The sequence below is a fragment of the Psammomys obesus genome, unplaced genomic scaffold, assembly GCF_907164565.1.
Source record: "Psammomys obesus unplaced genomic scaffold, mPsaObe1.curated_primary_1811, whole genome shotgun sequence".
NCBI classification, from domain to species: domain Eukaryota; kingdom Metazoa; phylum Chordata; class Mammalia; order Rodentia; family Muridae; genus Psammomys; species Psammomys obesus.
Window position 1 is genome coordinate 3,988,802 of NW_026596095.1, and position 27,828 is coordinate 4,016,629.

General features: G+C 37.8%; 1 protein-coding gene across 2 annotated transcripts; it reads left to right on the plus strand.

Moving 5' to 3' along the window:
• On the plus strand, nt 1–27,828 carry Dph5 (diphthamide biosynthesis 5). Of its 2 annotated transcripts, XM_055628298.1 has the most exons (8): nt 1–114; nt 309–467; nt 3,859–3,983; nt 11,089–11,197; nt 20,556–20,676; nt 23,825–23,864; nt 25,328–25,431; nt 27,196–27,828. In XM_055628298.1, the coding sequence occupies exons 2-8, from the start codon at nt 333–335 to the stop codon at nt 27,405–27,407; spliced, it is 846 nt and encodes a 281-aa protein (XP_055484273.1). In that variant the 5' UTR covers nt 1–114; nt 309–332; the 3' UTR covers nt 27,408–27,828. The 2 variants fall into 2 exon arrangements, with proteins under 2 accessions (XP_055484273.1, XP_055484274.1); XM_055628299.1 differs by having other exon boundaries at nt 1–467.

Genomic DNA, 27,828 nt, shown 5'->3' on the forward strand with positions numbered 1-27,828 from the left:
TGAGGCCCGGAAGATACTTTCCTGCCGGGCACATGGTTTTGGGTCTGCAATTACAGAAAGGCTGCAGTGAGACTTTGAGGGGCGTTAGCGAAGCACCTACGAGTCTCTAAGCGGGTAATTGGATCAGACTTGACTTAAAAGCAGTCGTTCCAGCCGTTTCAAAGCGTAGGCAGGATGTAAGAGTCTCAGGCGTCACGCGCGGTGCCGCGGCTCTGGAGCAAATTTGTGTTTTTTTGTTTTTCATCTCCATCCCTAGACTTTAGTTCCCGGTGTTACCTGACCTTTTTTTCGTTCACTTCGCTCTGCAGTCTCCCCCCTCCCTGGAGTTCGAAATGCTTTACTTGATCGGCTTGGGCCTGGGAGATGCCAAGGACATCACAGTGAAGGGCCTGGAAGTTGTGAGACGCTGCAGTCGAGTGTATTTGGAAGCCTACACGTCAGTCCTCACTGTAGGGAAGGAAGCCCTGGTACGTGACAAAAGTCCCAGGCCTCTGGGGGAATATAAGTAGCATCTGATTCGCGTACAGTAGACTGCACAAATCTAAGCGCCTGCCTTTTTTGATCCTTTAAAACACACTCCCTGTTCATTAAGGTCTCCCTCATACCCAGTGACTTGGGAAATGAAACAGTGGTTTGTCTTACTTTACAAGTCTAATTTTGTGCCTTTCTTTAGTAAATTTTAAAAAATGAAAAGGAAAGTTATTTTACACTCTTGGGAATAGTTATCAAAATCCGTTATTTCATGAGCTAGCCAAGAAATCCTTTCTGACTTGAGTGCTAATGAGGTGCTGACACAGCTTTAATGAGTTGGTTATACATTCAGCAAGCAATCTGAAGGCTTCCTCCTTTGAAGTATTTCCATAGGGAACAGCGATCTCCTTTTTGTCTGCAACATATCCAAAGAGATCTTACTTATAATCTCCCAGGAAGGCTGTCATTCCCACATGTATATATAGAGTGAGCCTGAGACTGAGTATCCAGAGAATTTATTAGTGTATTATATACCTTGAGCAGGCTTTCATTAAGGAAAAATAAGTAAATAATAAATATGAGCAGAAGGGTTAGTTCCTGCAAGTTTCAAGTGGAAGGTATTTGAGATAAAGGACCAATGGGTGTGTTATGGGAAGAGGGGAAGAGTTTTTGAAATTGCTAAGTCTTTTGAATAAATGTGGGCGCCAGAATTTCTGGTCATTTCTTTCGATTCACTATTCAGAGAGTTCTGACAGTTTCAGAGTTACTTTAAAATCTTGAACACTAAGCTAAGGCTTGTTCTTGAATCGGCCATGCATTAGAATGAAAATAGTGTATAATGGCCAGTCTTGACTTGCTGGCCAAACTTGTTAGTTTTTACTCTTATTTCAAGATGATAAAATTTGTCTCTGATCAGTGATCAAAAAGCATAATGAGTTTTAACCATCTGAGAGAATAGATAACAGATTGCCAGGTTAATAGAATGAAGTGTTGCACAGTGGCTTAGAGCAGAATTGGGACATAGCTTGTCTTGCTTTGTGCCATGTTCTTGGATAATTCCTTTGTTCTTAATTTCTTACTGTATAAATTGAGGTCAGAAATGTCTGTTTCTTAAGCTTATAGAACAGTGACAAAAGTTTTTAGACATTTTAGTTGTTAGTAGATACATTTCCAAACTTCTGAATGTCAGTTTCTTCATTTGTCAATTAGAAGGTAGATAGTGTTTATTAAAGTATATGTGAAAATGCTTTGTGAATACTAATTTTCAAGAGCTTTTTCTCCTCCAAGACGTATAGGTAGTTACTATAGCATGAATATTGGGGGTTTGGGCTGACCTTACTTGTGAGTGTATTATGTGTAATTTTTTTAAAGGGACTTAGAATATCTGTTATTTCATAGTAATGAATGTTGATATTTACAGGACATTTATTTTGCTTAGTTTTGTTTATTTTCCTTACAGTGCTGGGAGTTGAACCCAGGGTCTCTCATATAGTCTACAAGCTCTCTACCACAGAGCTACAGTACCCACTATTACTATTCACATTTTGTAGGCACATAGATGTTTCAAAACTTGTTGTTTTCAAACGGTCAAATGGGAGTAGTGTTAATATAATCTCCAAAGGAAATACAGAGACAGCAAATATGGGAAAGATACAAGTTTTGGTATATGCAACTTCATCTTCCTGTAGGCAATTTCTGTTGATATATTAAATCTTGTGTGCTTATTGGTTGAATGCATGTGTGCATTATATAAAGATATATATTAAATAAAGATATATATAAAGATAAAGCATATTCTTTATTACAAGTGGTTCGTGGTCTCTCTGCATTATACATAAGGAAATGTAATGAAAGACTTAAGTAGTAATTTATAAAAGTAGCAGGAGGAAGAAACTATAATATGCCTCTAAATAACTGGAGAGGTTTCATCTAAACCAGCACTCTGGGAACCCATAATCTAAACCAGTCCCTGGAACCCACATGGTAAAAGGAGAGAACCAACTCCCTCCAGCTGCCCTTTGACCTCCACTCGTAGGAGACAGGATTACATTGGTGGCACGTGACTTCTTGGTCATTTTCAGGAAACGTAGTTTAGTAAAGACCAATTTTTTTTGCCTTGGTGTCCAGTTACCATGTGTGTTGTGTTATATATGTGGGTGTAATCGTCCTGTGACGATTCTGGTTTCTACAATTAAATTTAAACATATAAAGATTAATGATTAAGAAAAAGGCACACAGTAAAACTGAAAATAAAGAATACATTTTTAAAAATCTATATTAGTGTTATTAGGAACTTATAAAATATTTGTCTAGGGTGAGGTTGTTGTCCCATTTGATTAATGGATTTTATAAAAGTGTTAAAAATAACTACCACATTTGGAATTGTAGTGTATATACATATATATATCTTTGGATGCTTGTTTGTTCATGTACTTCCTTGTTTGACCAATATTGGGTCCCACTGCTCTTCTACTGTAGCAATCCTATAACTTTTAATAACTCAGACTTCTCTGTATGAAGGAATGTTTATTTATTTATGCATCTTCTTCCATATTTGAATTGGATAGAAATTCAGTTATAAGATTCAGCTATATAAACTTGCATATTATCATTAACCAGTATCATGTGACCACTAGTTCACTGACTCACCCCTAAAAGAAATTAATTGACAGGCTGGGCATGGTAGCGCACACCTTTAATCCCAGTACTCAGGAAGGCCGAGTCAGGGACATCGCTGTGAGTTTGAAGCCAGCCTGGTCTACAAATCAAGTCCAGGACAGCTGGACTACACAGAGTACTTCTCGAAACCTGCCCCCCCCCCCCATAAAAAATTAATTGACAAAGCAGCTTGGATGAAAACTTCCTGTGTATTTAAAATCATTTTTTTAAAATTATATAGGACGATTCACTTTTTTGTGAATAGCTAAATCGTAATTTTCTGTCATTTCTTATTGACGTTACCTTTTATTTTAGCCAGCATACCAAAACTGTGCCCACCGAAATTGGGTGAAACATCTGTAGCACCATGCATCATTTTTGTTAATGTATTCCATATTTTCATGTTTCTGGAATAGGGCTCATGAATACATATTCTCTGTTCATCCTTTGGTGTTCTGCCTGGTCTATTAGACAGAAATTTAAAGGCCTCAGATGTTAAGAGGTCTGCTTTCTCTAGGGATATGATGATAGCCCCAAAGACGGAGTTTAATTGCATCATGATGTTGAGTCTGGGCTCACTGATGAGTTGTAGTGAATGATCTGTGTTTGGATGGTTGCCAAGATTTACACCTAGTTCTAGACAAAGATTGTTCTGTGGTGTTTGTGTGTGTTAAAGACTCAATTGCTGTTTCTTATTTTGATATTTTAATATCCTATTTAAATCTGTAGGAAGAGTTTTATGGGAGAAAATTAATTCTTGCTGACAGAGAAGAAGTGGAACAAGAAGCAGACAATATTTTTAAGGATGCTGATGTCAGTGATGTCGCATTCCTTGTGGTTGGTGACCCATTTGGGTAAGTCAGAAGACACATTGTTTTATTTATTTATCAGTAATGATTGTTCTGTATAACAGTTTCCTTGCCGGGTCCTGATAAGTTTATCAGAGTTCTGCCTAAAACTTTGTATTTAAGTTTTTCTGTTAGAAGATTAATGAAGAGAATCTACATAATAAAGATGTCATTATAAGTATTACTATCTTAACAAGTGTCAAGTCTAACATTTATTTCTCTGATACTTTTGTTTTGTTATATAAGGTGTCAGATAACTTTAGTATATCATTATTAAGTATATTATCAAAAGTCAGATCTGCCATTTACTTGATAATTATAAGCATCTTTGGCTTTCTTTGTTCTAGGCTCCCCCGCCCCTTCTTTTTTAATAATCTAATATTTGGCAATAATGCTGTCACTTACTTGCCTTGAATTTATCATTTATCAAACCTTTGATTTCAATGTCCCAACCCCATTGGGAACACTGCTCTTCCTCATTACCAAGAAGATGGGTTTCTACTTGTCTAGTCAAGCATCATCAATCTCTAGTGTCAAGCCAAACACAAGAGTTCTTTGTCTACAGCTGGTGACCCAAGATTTATGTCACAGATTTGAGGAACATAAGGACAATTAAATCACTCTGGGTCCACCATCAAGGATATTTCTCAAAACAATGGAGTTACATGTATATGCGTCTGTCATAAAGAAAATAATTTATGTCAGTATGCAGGGCTAGAGAGTCTGTATCATTATTTTATTTGATTGCAAATTATATTGGGTAATCATATACTATAAAATATTTAAATTGTTTTAGCCCTAGTCTGACATTGTGTTCTGTAAAATTAAGGCTTTCTCAAATTTCATGGTAGCTTTCTTTTTCTTCTTTACAATAGGATAGTAAAATGAAATAAGGAAAATAAAAAAAAAATCTTATCCAGCAAATGTCTTCTTTTATATAGAATTTTCCCACTAACACACTGACTCCTTCTATCTAAAATCTATATTTTCTATAGAGAAACCTCACCTAACATAGTGTCTTACAGTCACCTGAGGCGCTGCCTCAGTCATTGGCAGTGTCCATTTGACAATAAAATTGCTGCTCAAAGTGAGGCCTCTCATCTGGTATGAGTCCACAGACTTGTTAGTCCATATGAAATAAGGAGAGAAATTGAGAGCAAGTGTTAAAAACTAGTATAGCCAATTAAAACGTAAAATTTGTTGTTTACCGAAAGTAATAAGAAAAATTGGAGTTTAAAGTTTATATTGTCTCATTCCATATTTTATTTTCAAATAGTTAATTTTTTTATATTTTAGAAAACTCATGAGTTTGTAATGGAAAAAAAAGTTTCACTGAGAGCAGTGACACATACCTGTAATCTCAGCACTTAGGGAGGCGGAGGCAGGCGGATCTCAGGACAGCAAAGGCTACACAGAGAAACCCTGTCTCAAAAACAAACAAACAAACAAACATAAAAAAAAAATAACAAAAAGTTTTCACTATACTTTGAGGAACACTACAATTGACTTGTTTATTTATTTGCCAGATTTTTCATATCTTTTCATTTCTTTTTACTTTTAATTAATACCATTGTTTTAATCAGGTTAATATATTTTGTTCTTTTTGCATGGTCTGCATACAGACTCATATAGACTTTTAACTTATTTCCCATGCTGTGGTCAAATTTGTATGTGTAAAACCATAACAATTTGGAAACCTCAACTGAGACCTCTAGAAGCCCCATTACTAGCCAAATTTAAAATTTCCCAACTTGCTCTTCAAGTATGTGGTCCACCATTCTTGCATTGAGACCACACTCAGGCTAGCCAACTCATGCCATCATTCTTTTTCATTCCCTCACCTTAGCTCAAGCTTTTCCCTTCACTTACCTCTGCAGCTTATGGCTCTCCATGCCGCAGTCCTTTGTCACTCCTCCTGAAGCTGTAGCTCCACTTGACAGATTATTGTTGACAGCTCTGTTAGTTATGTACCTGTGACTAAAGTCCACAGCAGGAAAGATTTATTATGGTTCATGGTTTCAGGGGGTTCAAACTGGGGTTGCCTGCCCCTGTGCATTTGCATAGAACATGGCAGAGATAGCAGGTGGTAGAGAAGTTTCTTTGTCCCATGCCAGACAGGAAGCTACAGAAGAGATAGATATAGGAAGGGGCCAGAGACAATACCCCCAAGGAACTGCCCCCTAGCAGTGTGCCTTCAGGTAGGTCCTACTTTCTGAAGAATTTCGAACCTCCCAGAAAGCACCAACTGGGAACAAGCCACAGTCTATTATGTTTTTCAGGGAAAACTTTATACTTACTCACTGCATTACCTTTCACATAGTTTCTTACAATATTTTTAAAAACTGTGTTCCTCTACTATTCCTGTGGATTTGTATAGTGTCCTTCATGTCTCTAGCCCTCTAATTTCATTTATAATACTTGGCATGCAGTTGCTCCTAATTAAATGTTAATTGAAGAACTTTGGGATAGAGCGTGTTTTGAACTGGCAGTTGTCCATTTATCCAGATTCCTTTCATACTCCTCTTGGGCTGTGAACTCATGCTTACTGAGTTGGCAAGATATGGACTTACAGTTAAATGGGAGGGGTAAACAGTAATCACAAAAAAAGAAAAAAATTTAAATTTGGGGTAGTCTATGAAGTGGTGGGGAGAGAAGTAGAGAGACTTACTTAAGCAAAGGCAAATGGAAAAGTGTTTACTTGAAGGTTATACTTGATTGAGTCAAGTGGAATTAGGAGGTAGATTATTCCAGGCAGAGCAGACAGAAAGACGGGTTAAGGCACTGAAGGTCACAGTGACTGGAGCATGATGGGATGGAGGGTATCAGAAGCTGTTACAGAGTTAGGCAGGAGCCATCCATCTTTTCGTCTTTGAAGGAATAAAAAATCTTATTTGAAATATAGTGGCAAAGTTTTGGAGAATTTTTAAGCAAGAGAAATCATAATTCTTACCATTATTAAAAAACCAGTTCTCTTAGTGTGAGTGTGTTTTGAGGAGACTGGGGTGTTTCTAATGGCAGAAAGAAAAGGAAGTATAGAGCATGTTTAGAGGGAAGACACCACATGGATCTGGTAGATATGGAACAAGAAGGAAGGAACTCTGGCATAAGGACTGGTTCTAGAAGCAGGAGAGCAGATCATTCTGATCGGGAAGTATATGGGTGGTATTTAAAGCCAGAGGAAAGGGTAGGATCCCTCCAGAAGAGAAGACAGCCTAGGAATAAAGAACGCCTAAGGAAAGTGAGCATTTCATGCCCTGTGGCCAGAGGAAAGGAGGAACAAGAGAGTGTCATGACAGAATCTGGAAAAGACTGAAGTATGCAAATAGAAGAATGTCTGTGAATAGGTGTTGAGTTGGATCTGGATAAGGTTCTGAAGAGGAGACTTTAGGGTGGGTGGTGAAAAGGAAGAGCGAGAAAGTGGCTTGATAGAGTTGGCTTCCCTGATACGCTTCAGTGACTTTGTGTCTTCATTTGTGATCTCTACTTGCTCTGTCTGCTTTTGTCACTCTTACCAGCACTGAAGTTGTACAGTGGTGTACTTGTCAAGTGTTTTTGTAGGATTGCAGTGTTAGAGTCTTTGCTTAACTACTTGGGTTTTGTTTGTTTGTTATTTTAGTTTGTTTTGAGACAATCTCCTGTAACCCAGGCTACCATTTAGTGTCCAAAATTAGCCTTGAACTCCGCCTGGTCCTCCTGCCTTCACCCTCCAGGTGACAGATTCTTTGGGACCATTTCACTCTATTTTCTTTTTCTTTTGGAACTCTTAGAATAATTATTCTCCATATCTTCGTGACCGATCATCTACAATCTTGTGTTAGATACAAGTTTAAGCAATGTTTATTATATTGCAGCTGCTTTCGGTTTCCTGCTGGGTTCCTGCTGGGATGCCGTTGGAAATGGATGATGAGAAAGATGTTTTAAAGTCTAATTAATTGATTCATTTTGTTTGGTTTTGAGTTTTTATTTTCTATTTTAAAATGAGATCTCATTATGCTGCCCAGGCTAGCCTTGAACTCTTGGGGTCAAGTGATCCTCCTGCCTCAGCTTCCTAAACAACTAACTGAAACTGTAGGCACATACACTAAAATTTTGTCTCATTAGTCAGGCTACAATGAAGAAGTTCAGTGATTTGATGAAGTCAGGAGAAACAGGAAGTGCAACAAGATACATTTTTATTACAATACGTATGATAAAAATTCTTTTGTTTAATTTTAAGCATTTTTCTGTTTATTTTAATAAAATGTGAAAAGATGATTGGCATGATGGCTTAGATGGTAAAATGTTTGCTATGTCAGCCTGGTGCGCAGTTAGAGCTCCAGGACTAACATAGCGTGGAAGGACAGAACTACACAGTTGAGCTTTTATCTCCACGTTTATGTCATGGCGTGTACACACACACACAGTATCATGTGTACAAAATTTAATAATTAAAATTTAAAACTATGAAAAGAAATTAAGATGTGTAGTCTTTTATTCTTTTTTTTAGTAATTTTTCAAACTGTGGTAAAATAATACGTAACATAAAATTCACCTTAACACACCGATGACTGGATTTAAGGACATTCACAGTATTGTACTCCGTCACTATTCATCTCTGTCTCTCACAGTCTTACAGCCTTTAAGGAGATAAGTAAAAGTCACAAATTCCCACTTCCCTTAAATCCAGGTCGTTGAAAGGGAAGTAGAAAATTACCACAGGGAGATTTTGCTGATTCTAAGTAGTACTACATCTGAAATTGGCTCAGCCACGTGGGAGATAAGAGTATCAGACAATGTGTCACTTACTGTCTGTAGGAGTTACCATTAAAGACCCTTTCTAATGAGGGTTCTGTTTCACTATTTATTTTGTATTTTAATATATACTGTAGTTATATAAATATATGTACTGAACTTGTACTTTTTATTTTCATGCAGTATACCTTTTTCTTAATGGAATATGTGCAGATGTACCTTTATTTACCTGTCTTCTCAGTGTGCTAATGTAGGCCATTTGATGATTTTTCATTCCATGTAAGGCATCTGACCTTTGGCACCCAATAACTGTCCAGGACATGGCGTCAGTAGCAGTAATCTGTTCGGTTCTCTAACACAAATGAAGCTGTTCGTTTTTCCAACATGCATAAACCTTGTTATACAGTGTATACTGATGCACAGTTCCTTTTCTACTTTTCTACACTTTGCATTGTCTCTTTGTGGTAAATTTTCTCAAATGGGTTTTAAATAAAAGTAAGGATATGTAGATACAGACTTTCTAGCATATAAGCAACTTTCAAATGAGTTCTCAACTTAGGATGTTTCTGATAGCTCTTGAAGTTATAATTCTCTCCTTGCACTTTGAAACAGTACATTTCTAGATTGCCAGCCCCACCCCCACCCTAGTCATGGCAGTACTGCTCCAGTTGCCTTCATGGACTTGAGTATTTCCATCAATTAAGTCATTTTGTATCCTTTCTTTTGAAATTGCCTTAAAAATTTTTTTCAAATAACAAGTGTGCTGTAAAGGCAAAATTTCTTCACCATTTCTGTTTATGTAACTCAGTTCCTACATTGGAAAATAGTGTGTGTGTATGTGTGTGTTGTTTTGCCTGATTATTTCAAATGAGTTTGTGATGATGATAAAGTTTTTCTTTCATCTATTTAAGTAACTCACACATGAAGCAATTTAAATTAAAAAATAAACACCCTCATCAAATAACTAATTTATTTTTCCTTGTACTTAAATGTTAGGTAGTAAAATTCTGTTCAAGGTAGTATTAAAAACATTCTTTACATCTAGCATTCTTGTTATTTTTTTAACACTTACTCTAAACCAAATTGCTGATATTTTTTATACTGGTTTTATTTTATGTGTGTGATTAAAAACAGGCTTCCCTGGTGGGCATGTTTTAATCTGTAGCTGACTGCCTCATGGGGTGTAAGCCCTTGATCTTCCTACTTGGTATGCATTGACCAGTTGACAGATTCTGCTTATTTCTAAGTAGTTTCTCAAACATGCTAATGTTGCTTTCCCCAGTAGGGCTTAGCATTTTATCAAGATGAAAAAACCTTTAGTAATGCCATTCTAAATTGATGTGAGATTACATGTCACAGTATTCAATTTGTATTTACATATATTCCCTTTAACCATAGCCTACCTAGTTATAATCACATATTTCAAAAAAGAAAGTTAACAGTCAGAACATGCACAGAGATAAACACAGACACATTATATATATAATATATATATTAGACTATATATAAACAGCTATAAATAAAAAGACTGCACACAGACGTAAACTCCAAATGGAATTTATTGGGCAGAGTTTTAATACATTGAAGGACAAAGACCAATAGCCTATGAAAATGTCCTGTGTTTAATCTTCAGTTTTAAGATATGAAAACAAATCCAAATAGGACAGAAGAATTTGGCTTAGTTGTACTAAAGTATAGAACTCTAAGAAGAAAACTCAGTCATTTAAAGTGCCCCACATATGTGTGGAAGTTAAAACATTAATGTATAAAAATAGATATTAGAAAAATTGTTACCAGAGCCTAGCAAGAATCCTAGGAAAGGGGCTAGAGGGAAGATGGTTACTGGGTGTAGGAGAAAACTGAGATAGGAGTAATTCTAATGATGTATAACATAGCAGAAACTATGGTTGATGACAGTTGAGTATTTTGAAATAAATAGTAGAGAAGATTCTGAGTATTCTGAACACAAGGAAATGATAACTATCTGAGGTGATAACTCACTTTGATCATTACTCATATATATAAACACTGAAATGTCAATTGTATTCATTAATAATGGTCAGCTAAAATTTCTTAAAACTAACCTAAAGAAGCCCTGAGACAAGAATCAAACTGCTGAGTTTATATTCTCCAAGTGTCTTTAGCAGATATCAGGACACAGCACGTCCCTTTCTTCAGTCACTGTCACTGTTGTAGTTGGACTGTATCTTGTGAAGGATGTGGGTAGACGTACATTGCATCCCTAAAAAGCCCAAATAAAAGACCTCTGCAGGTGCCTAGTAGAATTTGAGGAAGAACAGTTGAGTCTTTGACTTGAATTCATGAGCCAGTATAGAAGATTCGTGCCATTCACTTAATTCAACCTGTTTTCTCACTACAGGGCTACAACACACAGTGATCTTATTCTGAGAGCAACAAAGTTGGGAATCCCATATCAAGTTATTCATAATGCCTCCATAATGAATGCTGTAGGCTGCTGTGGTTTACAGGTAATGCTACTAAGGAAGTGTTAGATGGTACTTAGCATAGCAAAAATGTTCAGTTTTCCTGTAAAGCTACAAGCTGATTTTGTTGTTCATTAACTGTAAAATGTAACTTTTGAGACTGTACTTTTCAATATATGCTAAGCTTTTTATAATGTTTTCCTATAATTTTTTTTTCTTGCAAACTTCTTTTAACCCTTTCTTTCAGCAGGCCACAAAAATTTAGCTACAGAATTATTTTAACTTTATATTGATCTTGTACATACATGAAAAAGAAAGAATAAACAAATTACATTAAGTATTCCTAAATGTTTTTTATATTCTTCCGGTGACCTCATCAGTATAGCTGAGCCTGAGTTTCCCACACAGCATCCCTTTCTCTTTCACTGAGATCATGTGATACTGCATTTCCTAAATGAATACAGCATAAGCCAGTGATGAAGGCATTAAGGCCACCGTGCTGGTGTGGAAAGTTAGTTACTTTTAACTCCGACAGTTGTGGCTCAGAGAGCTTGAAAGAATCCTTTATTGATGTTTCCAAGATTTACTCTTAAGCTATTGGTACCCACTTTCCAAGTATGAGATTTGTTCTGTTATCCACACATGCATAATTCATGGCAGCTGTGATTCCTGCAAGGGCTACAGTGCTTTCTAAGACAATGCTTATGAATACATATTCCAAATCTCTGTATATGTCTTAATAGGAAAAATATGTGCATCTTAGAATCCATGAGATAAGACCTTCCTTGATAGATCTTGCTGAAATCCATCACCTATGGATAAATATTCTTTTATTATTATTATTATTACTGGCTTTTGGTTTTTTGAGACAAGGTTTCTCTGTGTAGTCTTGGCTGTCCTGGATTTGCTTTATAGACCAGGCTGGCCTCAGAGGGATCCTTCTGCCTCTGCTTTCCTGAGTGCTGAGAATATAGGCATGTGCCATGGCGCACGGCTGGATAGATAAAATTCAAAAGATACATTTGGTACTATGAGATAGTTTAGTGAGTAAAGGAGCTTGCCTCCAAGCTTGACAGCCTGAGTTAGAACTCTGGGACCCATGGGGTGGAAGGGGAGCTGAGTCTTGCAAGTTGTCTTTTGATCCCCATGTGTATGCTGTGGCACACTCCCTCTCAAAGACATTTAAAAAAGAGATGTTAAAACCAGCATTTGTTAAATAGGAAGAATAGCTTACTTTTATTGACTAATATTTAATTTGTTTGTGAAGAAAAAGAAGTGTACACAGATCCTTTTTTGGTACTTAACCCCTTGCTCTTAGTTATTGTATGTGCATTGGCATAGGAGTTTGCATCCCTTTTGCCTAAAATGTGTACTACAACTCTTGCCATTTGTCTTTAGAGTTGAAAACATTTCTGTATTGGAGCAGGGTGAAAGCTGTTTACAGAATTCTAAAATGTTAATGTTACAAAGAGCATGGGACAGAGAAAATGACGCCAAAAATGTTCCTGAGTTGGTAACAGAGAGAGAATTTCAAACAAACAAACACAACCAAAAACCCTCCTTGGATAGTCATACCTTGAAAGATTTAATGGTTATTAAAAGAAAAAAAAGAAAATAGCATGATAAGAAAGATGTAGAAATATTAAACTAATGGAATATACATTTTTTTATGTTGGTTTTAATTGTAGGACTTGTGAAGAAAGTAGCCCCTTTTGTATCATGTTTTCCCAAAAGTATTGTTTTTTCTTTATTTTCTTAAGCATTAAAAAACAAAACCTCCATCAGGCTCAGCATCTGCTTTGACAGTCTATATATGGCAGTTCAGTGTCCAAGTGGGTTACATAGTAATGGGAAGAGGGACTGCCTCTGACATAATCTGATTGGCCTGCTCTTTGATCACTTCCCCCTGGGGGGGAGCAGCCTTACCAGGCCACAGTAGAGGACAATGCAGCCACTTTTGATGAGAACTGATAGACTAAGATCAGAAAGAAGGAGAGGAGGACCTCCCCTATCAGTGGACTTGGGGAGTGGCATGCATGCAGAAAGGGGAGGGAGGGTGGGATTGGCAGGGGAGGAGGGAGGGGCTTATGGGGGGATACAAAATGAATAAAGTGTAATTAATAAAAAATAAATAAAAGATTTAAAAAAAAAAAAAAAAAAACAAAACAAAACCTCCCACATATATCTATTGTGGAGACTAAGAACCAAATTTTCTGGTCCTGTCTTTCTGATCTTCTGAATTGCTTCAAGAGGTACTTGTCCTCTATCTAAAACGGGAGAGGTCTATTTGGGAAGGTCTATTTGCTGTGAGAATTGATAATTTTCATATAAGCCCCCAAGACTGTATTTTGTTTAATATATTGTTGTTTTTTAATTTTAATTTTCATGACTGTGTATGGGCCTTTTCTGGACAGTTGTAACCACATCCCCATCTTCATTTCATATCTAATTTGTATGTGAAATGACCATGTCTGTGCCCAACAGGACATGCCTTGCTCTTCCCTCTAATCCACGATAAGCGTCTATGGAGATAGACCTCTGTGCCATCCAGAATAGTCACATTCCAGGAAAATAAGGAAATTAATTAATTAATTAATTAATTAATTAATTGTTCTCTAATTAAAGGCATGCTAAGAAATGACAATAGTCCTTTTCATGAGCACTAATTCTAAGACCCCTAAAGATGCTAGATCTGCAGATTCTCAAGTTCTGTCTATAAAATATTTTAGTACTTGCATACAACCTGCATGAAGACTCTCATATACTTTAATTCATCTCCAGAATATCTAGTGTAGTACAAGTACTGTGTAAATAGCTATGTTGGATTGTTCAGGGATGGACAAGAAAAGAAGCACGTAGTAATTACAGAAACAATTCTCACTCCTAAATATTTCTGTTCCATGGTTAGTCAAATTTATTGAATTAGAAGTATAGACAATGGAGGGTCAACCATGTACGCATGGCACATTAAGTAAATAAATGCATATATACTATGCGTAATGAAAGATCTTCAGTTGAATTCCTTTCCTTTGTGGACTTTTTCTCTTTAGTATTTAAGCTATTATTTGGACAGGCATTTGTGGAAGACACTGTAACCTGAACAAGTGATTCTCAGAGACAGTGTTCATCAGACCTGCCTAGAGGGCTTGTGACTGTGCAGCCTTACCGTCAGACTTTGTGAGAACAGTAGGGAGTCTGGGAATTTACATTTCCTTATTTATTTTAAAATTAAAATATAATTATGTTATCTCCTCTCTCCAATACCTGTCCTATACCCCCTCATTTTAATTTGTGTGTGTGTGTGTGTGTGTGTGTGTATGTGTGTGCGCACCTGTGCCCGCATGCAGATGCCACATAGGCCAGAAGAGGATATTGGTCACCTGGAGCTCTGGTTACAGGTGCTTGTAAACCACCTGACCTGGTTGCTGGGAACTGAACCCAAGCCCTGTGGAAGACCAGTATACACTCTGAACTGCAGAGCCATCTCTGGAGCTCCAAGAGAATTTGCATTTTTATAAGCACTCAAGTGCTCCTGCAGCTCTAGGTACACGGGCAAGCCGAGAGAACCACCAACACAAAACAGCCAGTAATAGTCTCAGTAAGTGAGTGTCCTTCATTATCTCTCTTTAGCTTGGCAGGACTGACTGAAAGAGCAGATGCTAGTTACCAGAAATGCACTGCCAGATGGAGAGTGTTAGCAGGCTCCTCCTCATGTTCTCTTGCTTAAGTTTGCAAAGGGAAGTAGGCCTCACTCCTGGAAGGTAGCCTGCCATCTCTGGATGCTTTGTCATAATTTAAAAAAACAGGCATCAAGTTGTTAAAACACAAGGGTCTGCCTTGAGTACTATGGAAGACCTGGGTACAAGCTTTTCATCAACTCTACCTCAAAGCATGGCAGCTTCTGTGTCCTAATGCAAGAGTGGAGACAGTTTTTTACACTGTCAGTTTGTTGCCCTGCTGAAGCTGGTCTGTTTTTGTTGTTTTCTGAAGGAGCTTGCAAAGACATTTCTGAATTAGTCGACTGCTGTGACTACTGAGTGTCTCCTTGACTAGGTAGTTTATCGGACAGCTGGAGATTCCTGTTGATCAGTGTTACTGGTGGCCAGTAGCTGCAGAACTTAACACTTTTATATATTTATACAAACACATATCCATACCCACTGATGAACATTCTGTTTATGTGTGTGTGTATGATTTCATGTCTTGGTGAAACTTTCCATTGTAGAGGCTTGCAAGTTAGACATCTTTAGAACAGACATGCTTCAATCACTCAATAAGTACTACACATCTACTTAATGCTTGCTTGCTAAGCGCCTTTGGATGCAGTGATAAACTTGTCTTCGAGGAGTTTGTAGATGGTTGCATAATTTTTCTCATCCTTATGAAATACTTCCACTTTCTCTGCCTGTTGCTTAAGTGGCCCTGACTATTGCCATGTGTTCTTTTGTTTATATAGTACATGTCTGCTCTAGAAAAATGTATATTACTTTTAAAAAAGTAATAACCAGTTTCCTTTTTTCATTCCACAACACTCTGATAGTCAGCCTTACTGATTCAAAGCATTATGTAGATTCATTGTGGTCTAAGACCCAGTGTAGTAATTGATGAAAATACAGCGAAGAGACACAGAACTGGGAATGAGGAGAGCAGACCTCTGCATGGCTATCACCACAGAACCCACCTAAGCTCTGTGTCATTAGTTGACAACTCATTACCATATTTATTAAGCATTTTCCCTTCCTTTCCATTAAATCTGTCTTTAATTTTTATTTAGTTTGATTGTTTCTATTTTTTATTTTTATCTACCTTCAATGTCTTAATTTGCTTTATAATTTTTGTGTGTGGGTGCATGTTTGCCAGAGTAAATGCATATAGGCAGGTCATGGGACAGCTTGTACAAGAGGTTTTCTTCTTCCATGTGCATCTCAGAGGTCAAAGTCAGGTCATTAGTAGGCAGGTGTTTTTATCATCTTGCTGGCTCTTGTTTTGATTTCCTGAGACACAACTTGGTTATGTAGCCCAGGATTTGAACTCACCATCTCTCTCTACTGTAGTCTCCCAAGAGTTGATATTATATGTGTAACACCACTTCTATGCTACCCATTATTTTAGAGCACTGATTTATCATTCTTCCTACTCAGTATTTGTTTTCAAAATTGTGGGTCTCACAGTGCCATTCCTCTACTCAGACAGCTCAGCAAATGCCTCTCCTATACAGAATTCTTGTGTTCATGTTTTTACCATTAGCTCTTTGGTTTACTCATCTTCACACCTTCTATTGCATTTATCATAGCACTGTAACAATCTGTTTGCAACAGGTATTTCCTGAGTTAAATTACTTACTTCCACCTTCCAACTCTGTTATTGTCTTTGTTGTAATATGCTTTAAAATATTTCTTTTTCTTTAGTCCATACATGAATTTCCACTCACATATGAAAACAGGTTTCTGTAGTTCTTTTGTGACATGCCATAGTTGGCATGTGTCCCTCATGTGTAGCCGTATTCATAATCTTAGTATCACCAAAAGTCGATGTAATCTCAATGAAACTTCATTCAGGATAAGAGCAACAACAACAACAATGAAACATCTCCAAGATCAGTGCTCTGAACAGACAAGAAAACTAGTTGCTCTGGATTTTGTGGGTTTGTGGTGAGCATTTGGCTTTTGCTGACTTTGCTCTCTCTTTATGTTCACAGATTTAACCTACATATGGGGTCTAATGGATTTCTTAGCAAGTTAAAATTTCTAGTTCATACATATACACGTTTAACAGATTTCTTAATTTTTTTCAGAATTTTTATAAATAGTAAACCATAGAAAATATTTTAAATACAAGATAACAAGTGTTAAATCCTAATTATAGGATTTACAGAGGACCTGTACTGAGCCAATAGGATGGCTTAGGGGTTAAAAGTGCTTGCTATCAAGCCTGATGACCTGAGTTTGATGCTGAGAACCTATAAGGTAAAAAGAGGGAACCAGCTTCCACAGGTTGTCCTTTGTGTGCTATACCACATGTACATCTGCACGTGAACATACACACTAAGTAAGTGAGCAAATGTTCAAGTGTTGTGTCTGTACTTGTGAAAGGAAAGAAATGGTGGCAGTGAGATGAGTTAGGGGCCTGGCATAGTCACTCAGACAAGTGGTGTCAAGGGCTCAAAGCAAAGCAGCAGGGAAATAATTGAGTAGTATGTTTCTTTATGAGTTAAACAACTAGAGTTGATGGGACTGGGTGCATGGTAACCTATCAGAAATGTGAGGTACACATTAGAGGCAAGTCGGATATTCTTGCTCTTTCTAGATAATTGTTTTTATGCCATCCTGTTATGAAATTTATCCCTCTCATTCTTCCTCATGCTCACTCCTGTACCTTCATTTCTTTAAGTTTCAACTTAGGTCTGTCTTTCAGAAGACACTTTCAGGTGCTTTTTCTCTGAGTATGGAAAATGCTGTACTCTCCGACTAGGTAGGGTACATATCTCATATTGACAGCAACTGTTTACTGTCTAGTATTTATCTTTCTTATGCATCTTCTCCCTCTGTCTTAATAGTTAGTAACTTACACAGTGACTAGATGGATGGTTTTCAGCTGAATATTTCTTTTTTCCTTCTTTTTTCTTTAACAAAACATGATTGAGTACCAAGTTACATGGGCTCCTTTCTCTGTAAGTTATTCCAGATGAAAGCAGAACAGATCTTTATTTCCTCTAATATTTCTGAGAAAATAGCTGATTTTGTAGTTTTCAAACTTAGGTTTGAAACAGTAACATTGTCAGATTTGAAGCAACGATATTGTCAGGAAGAATGGTTGTAGCACACGGGCCGGAGTTGTAAGACAACCAGTGTTGAGGTTTCTGCAACCTCAGATCTTGTTACTGAGATTTGCTCCACTTTTTATCCACTTTACTGGTAATGGTAAGACCTTTGGTTGTGAAACACAGAGTACTGGGCCTTCTGTTCTTTGAGATACGGACATTTCAGTGGTGAAACTGTTTGCATTATGTTCCGGCATTCATTGAAGAGTTTGCACCCTTGCCACAGGAGTGGCTACAGTTATAAATCAGGGTCCTAGAAGGCAGTGCCTATGTGAGCTTTTCTTCAGTCCCCCAATGGGGCAGTTCACAGTGTTTCACACAGAACACTTCTGTTAGGTTAGACGTGACTAGCATCTCAATTCTCTTTGCAGGACTTGATTACTCTTTCTGAATGAAGAACTGACTTCCTTGCTTTCATAATTTTGTTTTCATATTTCTTACAATTTTAGAGCCTCTTAAGTATTTATACATAAATGGAAACAGTTTTCCACAGAATTTTTTTTTTTCTTTATGAAATAACACTGGTGTTTCAAGTTTGATGGGAGGTGAAAAACCCCCTTTAAAATGTGTAGTTGAGCTTGTCCATTTTAAATGTACCTTATTAAGAGTAGTTTTCCATATTTAGTATTTTTTGAGCTTTAGCCAATAAAGAGAGCAGTTGGATTTTGTCAGGACACGGCAGTTCAGAACATCATCATGAACATTGTTACATCATATACTGAGCTCTGACCATGTCTAAAGCACAACTAGGCCCTCAGTATGCACTTGGTTATTCAGTCTTTAAAACTGTGCTCATTATCCTCACCATGTAGGAGGTTCTTTTCCACGGCCGAGAGGTTATTTGACCACACAGCTAACCAGAGCCACTGTCGTGAGTCCAGAGCCTTGTTCAGCTCTGTGAGGTATCACGTTCTGCATGAGGGCCAGGGATCCATCTGCTTGTTGTTTTAGACCTGTGTCTAGAATAGTGCCTGGCACATAGTAGGTGATCTGTATTCATTGTTTGTTGGGAAAACTTGATTCTCACAGGAGGCAGTAACTGTAACAACTCCTTTGCAGAGTTAGGGTTGCTCATAGGAAGTTGGCCCTGGTGAATGTAGTGTAAGAATCCTATCTTAGAACTCAGAATGTATTTTTCACAGAGAAGTCTTGTTATACAGGGCAGAAAAATGCATGGCTGAATACCTGGAGCAGCTTGGCCTTTGCACGCTGTCTTCTGAACACAGCTGCTACAGAGTAGCATGGCTTCTCTCTGAGGATGACTTGTTTGGATAGCTGTCAAATGGATTTTGAGAGGAAAGCTCCTTGATAGGTAGATTGGAGTCTAGCGTACACGGGACTCAGAGGTACTGTGGTGACAGTTAAAGGTTTCAAGACTCCAGTATACAACGCCTGAGAACTGTTAGACGCTCTGGAGGGGTAGGAAGGAATGCCCTGAGTGCCCTGCCTTTTCTTGCTGTTCTTCTGTCTGCTTCCTGGCATCTCTTGCCACAGCTTCTGAAACTGAAGGGAGAAGGAAGTGGCATTGCAGGAAACAGCATCACCAGTGCAGAAGGGCACAAGACTTAGGAAAGTAAAATGACTTTCTAATCTGTGACAAGATACTAGGTGTGGCTTTTCAATACCTGTGCTTTCCTGATTTCTTATAAGATGTATCAAACTGTTTAAACTGAAGAATTAAATCATTCTATACGTTAGCATTGTGCTTTATTGTACATTGTCTTGGGAAACAGATTTCCTGCACAGTGCCTCTTTAAAAACCATTATAATATTAATATGTAACTTCACCATGTGAATAATTTTTATAGGTTAGTGATCCCACAGCTGGGGATGGGATGAACAGTACCAGCAAACAGCTAGCAGGTTATATAGTCAGCCTCCAAAACTTGACTGTTCTTTTCATAAGCTCTAGAATTGGCCTTACAACTAGTTTGGTTTAAAACTCAAGCTTCCTAGTTATAGTGACAGAGAAATGAGGTGAACCACCTGGGTGAGAAGATTTGGGAAAAGGTTTTTATTGTTGGACTCTGACATGAAAGACAAAGATATTGTTAAATTGGGAGAGGGCAAGTTGTGATCAGTAGCAGGAGTGAGTATATGGTTTGCAGATTTTATTGAGCTAATAGGATGGATAGGAATATTCCCTCAGACCTAAGTTTGTGTGTGTATGTATCTTTAGCTGTGTGACCTTAGGTTAGTCAACTGACCTTTCTAAGGCTTGATAGTCTTTATCCGTAAAGCAGAATATTAAACTTCTGACACCTGTTGTCAGTGCTGGAAGCTATTTTTATTTGTGTGTTCCTTTTCCTTAAGATTGAGTTTTTGCTTTAGTGTTTAATTATGTATACGGGGCAGTAAGTGCATGTGAGTGTGGGCGCCCACGTTGGCCAGCAGGGTCAGATCTTCCTGGAGGTGGAGGTGATGAGCTAGCTGCACAGCCTTGGGTCCCCTGCAAGTGTAATACTAGCAACTAACTGCTGAGCTTCCCCTCAGCCTGAGCCTTGTCTGCAGTACTTTCAAGGGTTCTTGAACTATGAAGCAGTAGTGATGGCTGTATCTTTAAGTAATGTTTTATTTTTCTAGTTGTACAAGTTTGGAGAAACAGTTTCTATTGTTTTTTGGACGGACACTTGGAGACCAGAAAGCTTCTTTGACAAGGTGAAGAAGAACAGACAAAATGGCATGCACACATTGTGCTTACTTGGTAAGCATGGGAAGAGCCCTTACTCTCACAGAGGAGCTCTCAGACTTCTTGTGTTCTTATTTTGGGATAGAATTAAAACTGTTCTGTGAATACCTGGGTAGAGGCAAGGAAAAAAAAAAAAAAAAAGGATACAGGCTAGCCACTGTATGCACACAGCTCTCTTTCCCATACTTTCGGCTCCAAATACCACGTAAATCCTGTTTTTGTGGTGAGGACTTGCTGTTCTGTCTTAGAAACTATAGATTCTTTCCATGATTCTGTATTGATAAATTTGTCCATCGTTATTGCAGTTCAGCAGACATATAGTAAGTATTTATTCTTACCACCAACCATTCTGTATCTTCTAGGATATTCTCTTTCAAAAATCACAAAATGTTACTTCTGAAAGACACTCCAAGATCATTTTGTTAAAATCTGTTTTGCAGATGTTGACTATTGAACATTTTTCCAGTACCATTCATTTAATTGTTAATAGGATTGTTAACAAATGTTAGCAAATTGCTAACAAATGACCCATTGTTCCCAGCTCCCTTCATTGTACTGTCCTGCCTAAATCTTATTTTTATTTCCTGTGTAACATAGAAAGTTCTAGGACTGCTTTGTGCAGCATGATAATAGTATTGAGTTTCAAATGGACGTGCGCTTTGCCTTCAAGCAAGTCACATGTCTCAGAGCCTCTTCTAAGCTAATCCTTTGGGGAAAGGAATACGGGAAACAAATTTTCACTTTACCCCTGATGATCAGAACACAGCTGACATCTTAAATTAGCCTTGAAATGATACTTAGAGTTGGAACTAGAAGATAAAATCCCAGTGTTTCTGCTTACCAGCTAGAAAATATTGAGAAGCAGCCCTTGGCCTTTGCCTTCATACTACCAAAATAAGCCATCCTGCCAGTGGGCGGGTAGGTGGGGAGGGGCAGGCAGGCCAGGGTGGGCAGGTAGGTGGGTAGGGCCAGGCCTATCCACCATTGAGCTTCCTCAATGACCATTCTAAATTTGATGGCTAGTGGTAGGGGTGAGGAGCCTGGGCTGGCTTTGATTTCCCTAATAGTGCTTCTCAAACTAGTTGTGGTGAATGTTTTTATTATTTTGTTTATGTATGTGTGTATATGCATGTGCATGCCACAGCACACGTGTGGAAGTCAGAGGATAACTTGTGAGAATTAGTTCTCTCTTTACACTGTGGATCCTGTGGATCAAATTCAAGTCATCCATGTAAGCAGCAAGTATGTGTATTTGCTTAGTTAGCCATCTCACCAGCCCTCAAGTCAAAGGTTGCTACTCTTTTTGGCTGTTTTTGTTGTGGTGGTTGAATAAGAGTGGCCCGCAGAGGCTCATATGTTTGAATGCTTAGTCACCCAGGAGTGGGACTTTGAAAGGATTAGCAGGATTAAGCAGTGTGGCCTTGTTGGTGTAAGTGTGTCCTTACTAGAGTTATGTCAATGGTGTGAGCTTTGAGGTCTCCCCAGTGGCTCCCCAGTGCTGTCTCCAGGTCAGGATGTAGGACTCTCAGCTACTTCTCTAGCACTATACAGGCTGCCACGCTCCCTGCTCTGATGATAGTGGACTAAAGCCTCTGAGACTATGAAGAAGCCCCAATCAAGTGGGTTCTTTTATAAGAATTGGTCATGGTATTTCTGCACAGCAATAGAACAATGACTAAGACAGTTGTTTGTCCTATTTAATAAAATTTCTTTATTTGTGTGTGGAGTGTAGGGTGTCAGGCTTCCAAATGCTCAAACCATAGATCTCACCATTTAAATTATTCTGTAAGTGTTGAATGCCTGGTATGGGTCTGCAAAAAGCAGGGGAGGAAACTGCAGGAAAGTTATAATTTATTTTGAGACAAAAACAGTATGTCATGACGTCAGAAGTTAGTAAAAGAGCATTAGTTACATAGATGTTTTTAAGTACAAAGCATCAGAGTGGGTATAAGAAAGACTGTATGAAATAATTGGAATGTACCTGTAAGCATAGTTGCCAGTAGGCTGGGAGTCGGTTGTAGAAGATCCATGTCCACATTTCAGTAGATATCTGCGCTTTACATGTTTTCAGCAAACATGTTGCATTTTACAAGTTCAAGGTGAATGAATTAATAGAGGTGTCTACTTTAAATATTGAAGATAAAATTTAAAGTAAAATATGACTTCTACTACTGATTGTATTGGAGGCCATTTTTTCAATAATGTTCATTTTTGTATGTGCCAGACAAGTAGAACGATTAAATAATTGTAATTTCACATTTGAGAAATTAAGATTAGTGTCAGAGACGTTGAAAACCAGATATGACATTAATCACTGTTATAATATCTAAGTAAACTTTTTAGTATTCACCAATAAGAAAGTAGTGGAAGTCTGTCTGAGACTCTTCAGTTGTACCATATTTATTTTTATAGAAATAAACTTTGGCTGAACCATTCATTTTGCATGTAAAACAGGAAGCAGCTGTTGACCTGTGTGACGTTCCTGTGAGGACACAGACCAGTCTGGCTTCTCACCGTTTCACAAGAGTTCATCTAGGCAGCAGTGGTAGTGAAATGCAAAGGGAATCTTTGCCACCGGGCCTTGCCAGACCTCATGTGTGCAGACACTGTGTGCAGGTCCCTGGTCCCTGCTATACACAGTATCTGGCATAGAGCTTCGAAGCCCTGTTATTAAAGTATTTGTTCATTATTATGATATGTCTTACCAGTTGTAAGAATGAAGACATTTCTTTTCAAAATATGCTAAGAACCTTTTTTTCTACTTAGGTTTTATCATTGATGCTTTTATAGTCTGATGCCTGAAAAATAGATAAGTGCAGGAGTGCAAGCAGACGTTTTGGGTGAGTCTGCGATTACCAGCTAAAAACTGAAAACAAAGATTCTGATTATCTGTTAGGTAGCCCCATGCTACCTTCTCCTAATGCTTTCCCTTATCTCTTCCAGCAGGAAACTAGATCCCTGCAGTGTGGTGTGAGAGCCAAACTGCCATTTGTTTTCTTGTGTGGGTGCCTTTCCATAGCCCCGGGCTTCCACTCCTTTCTAACCTTAGTGGGAACTAGTCACTCACAAGTGTGAGCAGTAACGCCACAGGCAGAGACCAGCATTTAGGAGGAGGTCTGGAGTAAATAACTAAATTGAAAGAGCTGTCTTTCACTCCCTCCAGATATCAAAGTGAAGGAACAGTCTGTGGAGAATCTCATCAGGTGAGTGTGCTAAGGATGAGTGCACCAGCTTTCATTCTGGGGCAGACTTTATAAGTTCTGCTTCAGTTACTCGGGTCTAAGGATGCCTGAGAAATGAGCTCTCAGAGCAGTTACAAGTAAATAGTTGACTCTTACAAAAGATAGAGCAGGGTGATCCCGTGAAAGTAACAATGGGATTCATAGATCCAGCCCTGAGAGCAGCGATGGGCATTTAATGTGTATGGAATGGATTTATGTGTTGGCTTTAAGTCTGATGTCAGGCTGTGGCTGCTGCTGCTTTTGGGCTCACTTCTCCCTATGAGTGAGGACGGATTCTGTCTTGGTGAGGCAGTGTGCAGTACAGCAGCTTCCACCTAAACATGGCAATGAGCGCTGGAAGTGTGGCTGACAAATTTGAGGAACTGAAGTTTTCATTTAGCTTTGAGGTAATCGTTACAAAGCCTTTAGGTTGTTTGATACAACTTTAATATGTAAATCTGTTATTTAAATATATTTTTCATCCTTGGGAATTTCATACATGTATATAACATATTTAAGTTATGCCCTTCCCTCAACTTATCCTCATAAATCTGTTTGTATGACCAAATATTTTATATACATGTTAAATATTTCTCAACAAATGAAATGTGCTGAAAATGTTTATCAGATTTCAAAGACTCGTTATAAAAACAATGTTTAATACTTATTTGTGAATAAAATATTCAAATATAATATTGTGGTGAATCTGGGTTAAATATATTTACATGTTATTAAAATTAATTTTGCCTCTCTTGACTCATTAGCGTAGTGCCTGCAGTGTTTGCTGTGCCTCTGCTGGATAGCATTGACTTGGAGAATTGTAGAGCAATAAAGAATAAAGTGATCAGTGCAGAGTGCACGTTTCAGAAGCTTATGTTCTTTGTTATTGATCATTTGCTAAAGTTTAAAGGCATGCAGAAAATAAACATAAGTCACTGCCAAGGATTTTCGGATCTTGACAGTTTCTTTTGCTTAGAGGAAGAAGTGAAAAAATGTATTAATAATAAAAAAAAAAAAGTGGCTAGCATGCACTAGGCCCTGGGTTCAGTCCCCAGTACCATGAAAATAAAAACAGAAAGAGCAAACACTGATGCAACTGGGGTTTACACAGTTTACACAGAACTGTATTGACACAGTTCAAATTACTGTAACTAAAGCATCACTTTTAGTCAATATAACTTTGATTTGGACATGTATCATTATGAGAATGTTAATCTTGCCATCATTTCAGTGCCATTGAGGACAGCTAAAGTAGAACAATAGGAAAAAAAAAAACCTAAAGAAACTCAGTCCCTGGATCCATTCTTGGATTGTTCAGAAGTGGGTATCAAGTGAAAACTTCAGAGTGTGGGCTGTGCTGCTTGAGTGTATCTGGGGAGGAACTGCATTGAATGCTGCTGTAATTTCATGGGTAAGAAGAATGACGTTTGGTTTTATGCTTACAGGGGAAAGAAGATCTATGAACCTCCTCGGTATATGAGTGTGAACCAGGCAGCCCAGCAGCTTCTAGAAATTGTTCAGAATCAGAGAGCTCGTGGGGAAGAGCCAGGTACTTAGAACTCCGTGAGAGTCTTATGTCATTTCCCTACAGATACTTGTATCAATATATACCTGATATACTTACACTACACTGAGACAGAGTCAGAGACAGATTACAAATTTCTTGTCTGTTTTTTTTTTTTTTCTAATTATAAATCCCCTAGGACTCAAGTTATACTGAAAGAAATATAATTTGCATTCTTTACAGTAAAATTGTCACTTACATTTTAAAAATTACTTTTTACCAATTACTTATAATCAGGTTTTATGTAAACATGCTAATATATGTTTGATAAAATAGAGAGCTAGCTACCATTCTAGTTCTAATCAATATGATCTGTCCTATGTAAATACATTGATTCTACTTTTTTTTCCTCAACACTGAAACGTAGAAAAGTTTTATTTAGGATAAAGACAAGAGTTTATCTTACATGCTTCATAGGTAGAATGTTGGTATATAGTAAAGTGTGTCTGGACTGTAATGTACACTGAGAATTTCTTGAATGTACGTGCCATAGTCTTTGTTATGGGCACTGTCTTTTGAGCACCATGGTATTTTGTATTTTTAAATCTCCATTACATTTGTCTGTTTGTTTATTATGTGTGTACATGCTTGCTGTAATGCACACACGGAGGTCGGAGGACAACTTTTACAAGTCAGTTCTTTTTTTCATCAGATGGGTCCCAGGACTCAAACTCAGGCCATCAAGGCATGGTGGCAAGTACCTTTCTTTCCTGAGCCATCCTGCTGGCCTAGGCATTATGTATTTTATCTGTACTAGTGGCATCAAGGTTTTTTACTGCCCTCTTTGCTTTGTACAAGGTTTTTTACTGCCCTCTTTGCTTTGTATAAATCCTTGTCTCATTTCTTTTTAAAATAACTTTTCAGTGAGCACAGCTTTCTTAACTAAAGGATAAAAGCAACAAAAAGTCAGTTCTTCAGCTGTAGCATCAAAATGAGTGATTATGAAAAGATAAGGATTTTTATTCTGAATTTAAAAGCCAAAGTATCCAGAAATACCTATTATTTTTTAAAGGCTCTATAGTTTATTAAGTACTCTTGTATTAATTATATTAACTCTCATAACTACCATTTATGATACAAAACATTTAAATAAAAACCAAAAAAACCTAAAGTTAGTCTAATTAGATGGCCAAGTAGAAGCTCACATATGTGAAATTTTCTGAGTCTTCTGAATTTTACTGTGTCTTGGTCAGTATAAATGTATCTCAAGAATTTATTTAAAATAAAAGTATATTGGTGCAGGAGGAATAATTCCCTTATAAGCATTTATTGTTGTTAAAGAAGATTGAAGTTAGGTTCCCAGAACTCAAATTGAATAGTTCACAACCGCATATATTCCAGCTTCAGGAGATCCAGTTCTCTCTTTTTCCTCCATAGGTAAGTGCAAGCGTGTACAGGCACATGTGCACATATACCAACACACATGTAAACAATAAGGTTAGAACTAAATATCTATAATATGTGTGAGTCATAGGATGTTCGTTCAGAACTATTTCAGTATAAATGCTATATCATTATGTGAAGTATAAATATAGCTCATTGTTTTAAGAAGTTAAAACGTAAGCTTGGGTGAACCTTTGAAATTTTCAAAAGATAAAGTAACTGGTCAGTTACCAGTCGGGAGATTTAAGATTTAGGAAGTTTTTCAGTGTATTTGTACTATTATCTTTGAATGTTGAATAAGGCAGTGCATTTGCTGAACTGATCTGCAGTGTCTCTCTGTGTCTCCCCCACCCCTTGTTTAAACAGCAGTCACTGAGGAGACACTCTGTGTTGGCTTAGCCAGAGTCGGAGCTGAAGACCAGAAGATTGCAGCGGGCACTTTACAGCAAATGTGTACAGTGAACTTGGGAGGACCACTGCATTCTTTGGTCATTACAGGGGGAAGCCTGCATCCCCTGGAGATGGAAATGCTGAGTCTCTTCCTTATCCCAGAGGCCCAGAGTATTAATGGACTCTGACCATGGACATTTTCTGTTGTCTCACAATTCGGTTAGATTGGGGTGTGTTGCATTTATATGACAAATGGCATGGGTCTGTCATTTATCTTGAAAATGTAACAGAAATGACCAAGAAGAAGCAAGTTGACCCAACAGTATTTGGTTTCCTGCAGCAGTTTTCCCGTTTTATCATCAGTTGCTGTTGCAGCATCCCTTGTCTACTTATTGGAGTGTGCAACCATGGGGCAGACCAAGCTGGGAAAGTGCGGCTGGGTATCCACACATTCAGAAGCATTTTCATATATGAAATCAATGCAGGGAGGATGGTGTTAAGAATAGCTTTGAGGAAACTGGAATATGAATTACTTGAACCCTGTTTTTAAGGGTTTAAAGAAGCATAAAGTACCAAGAAAAGCAAATAAAAGATTGCTAATTATTCATA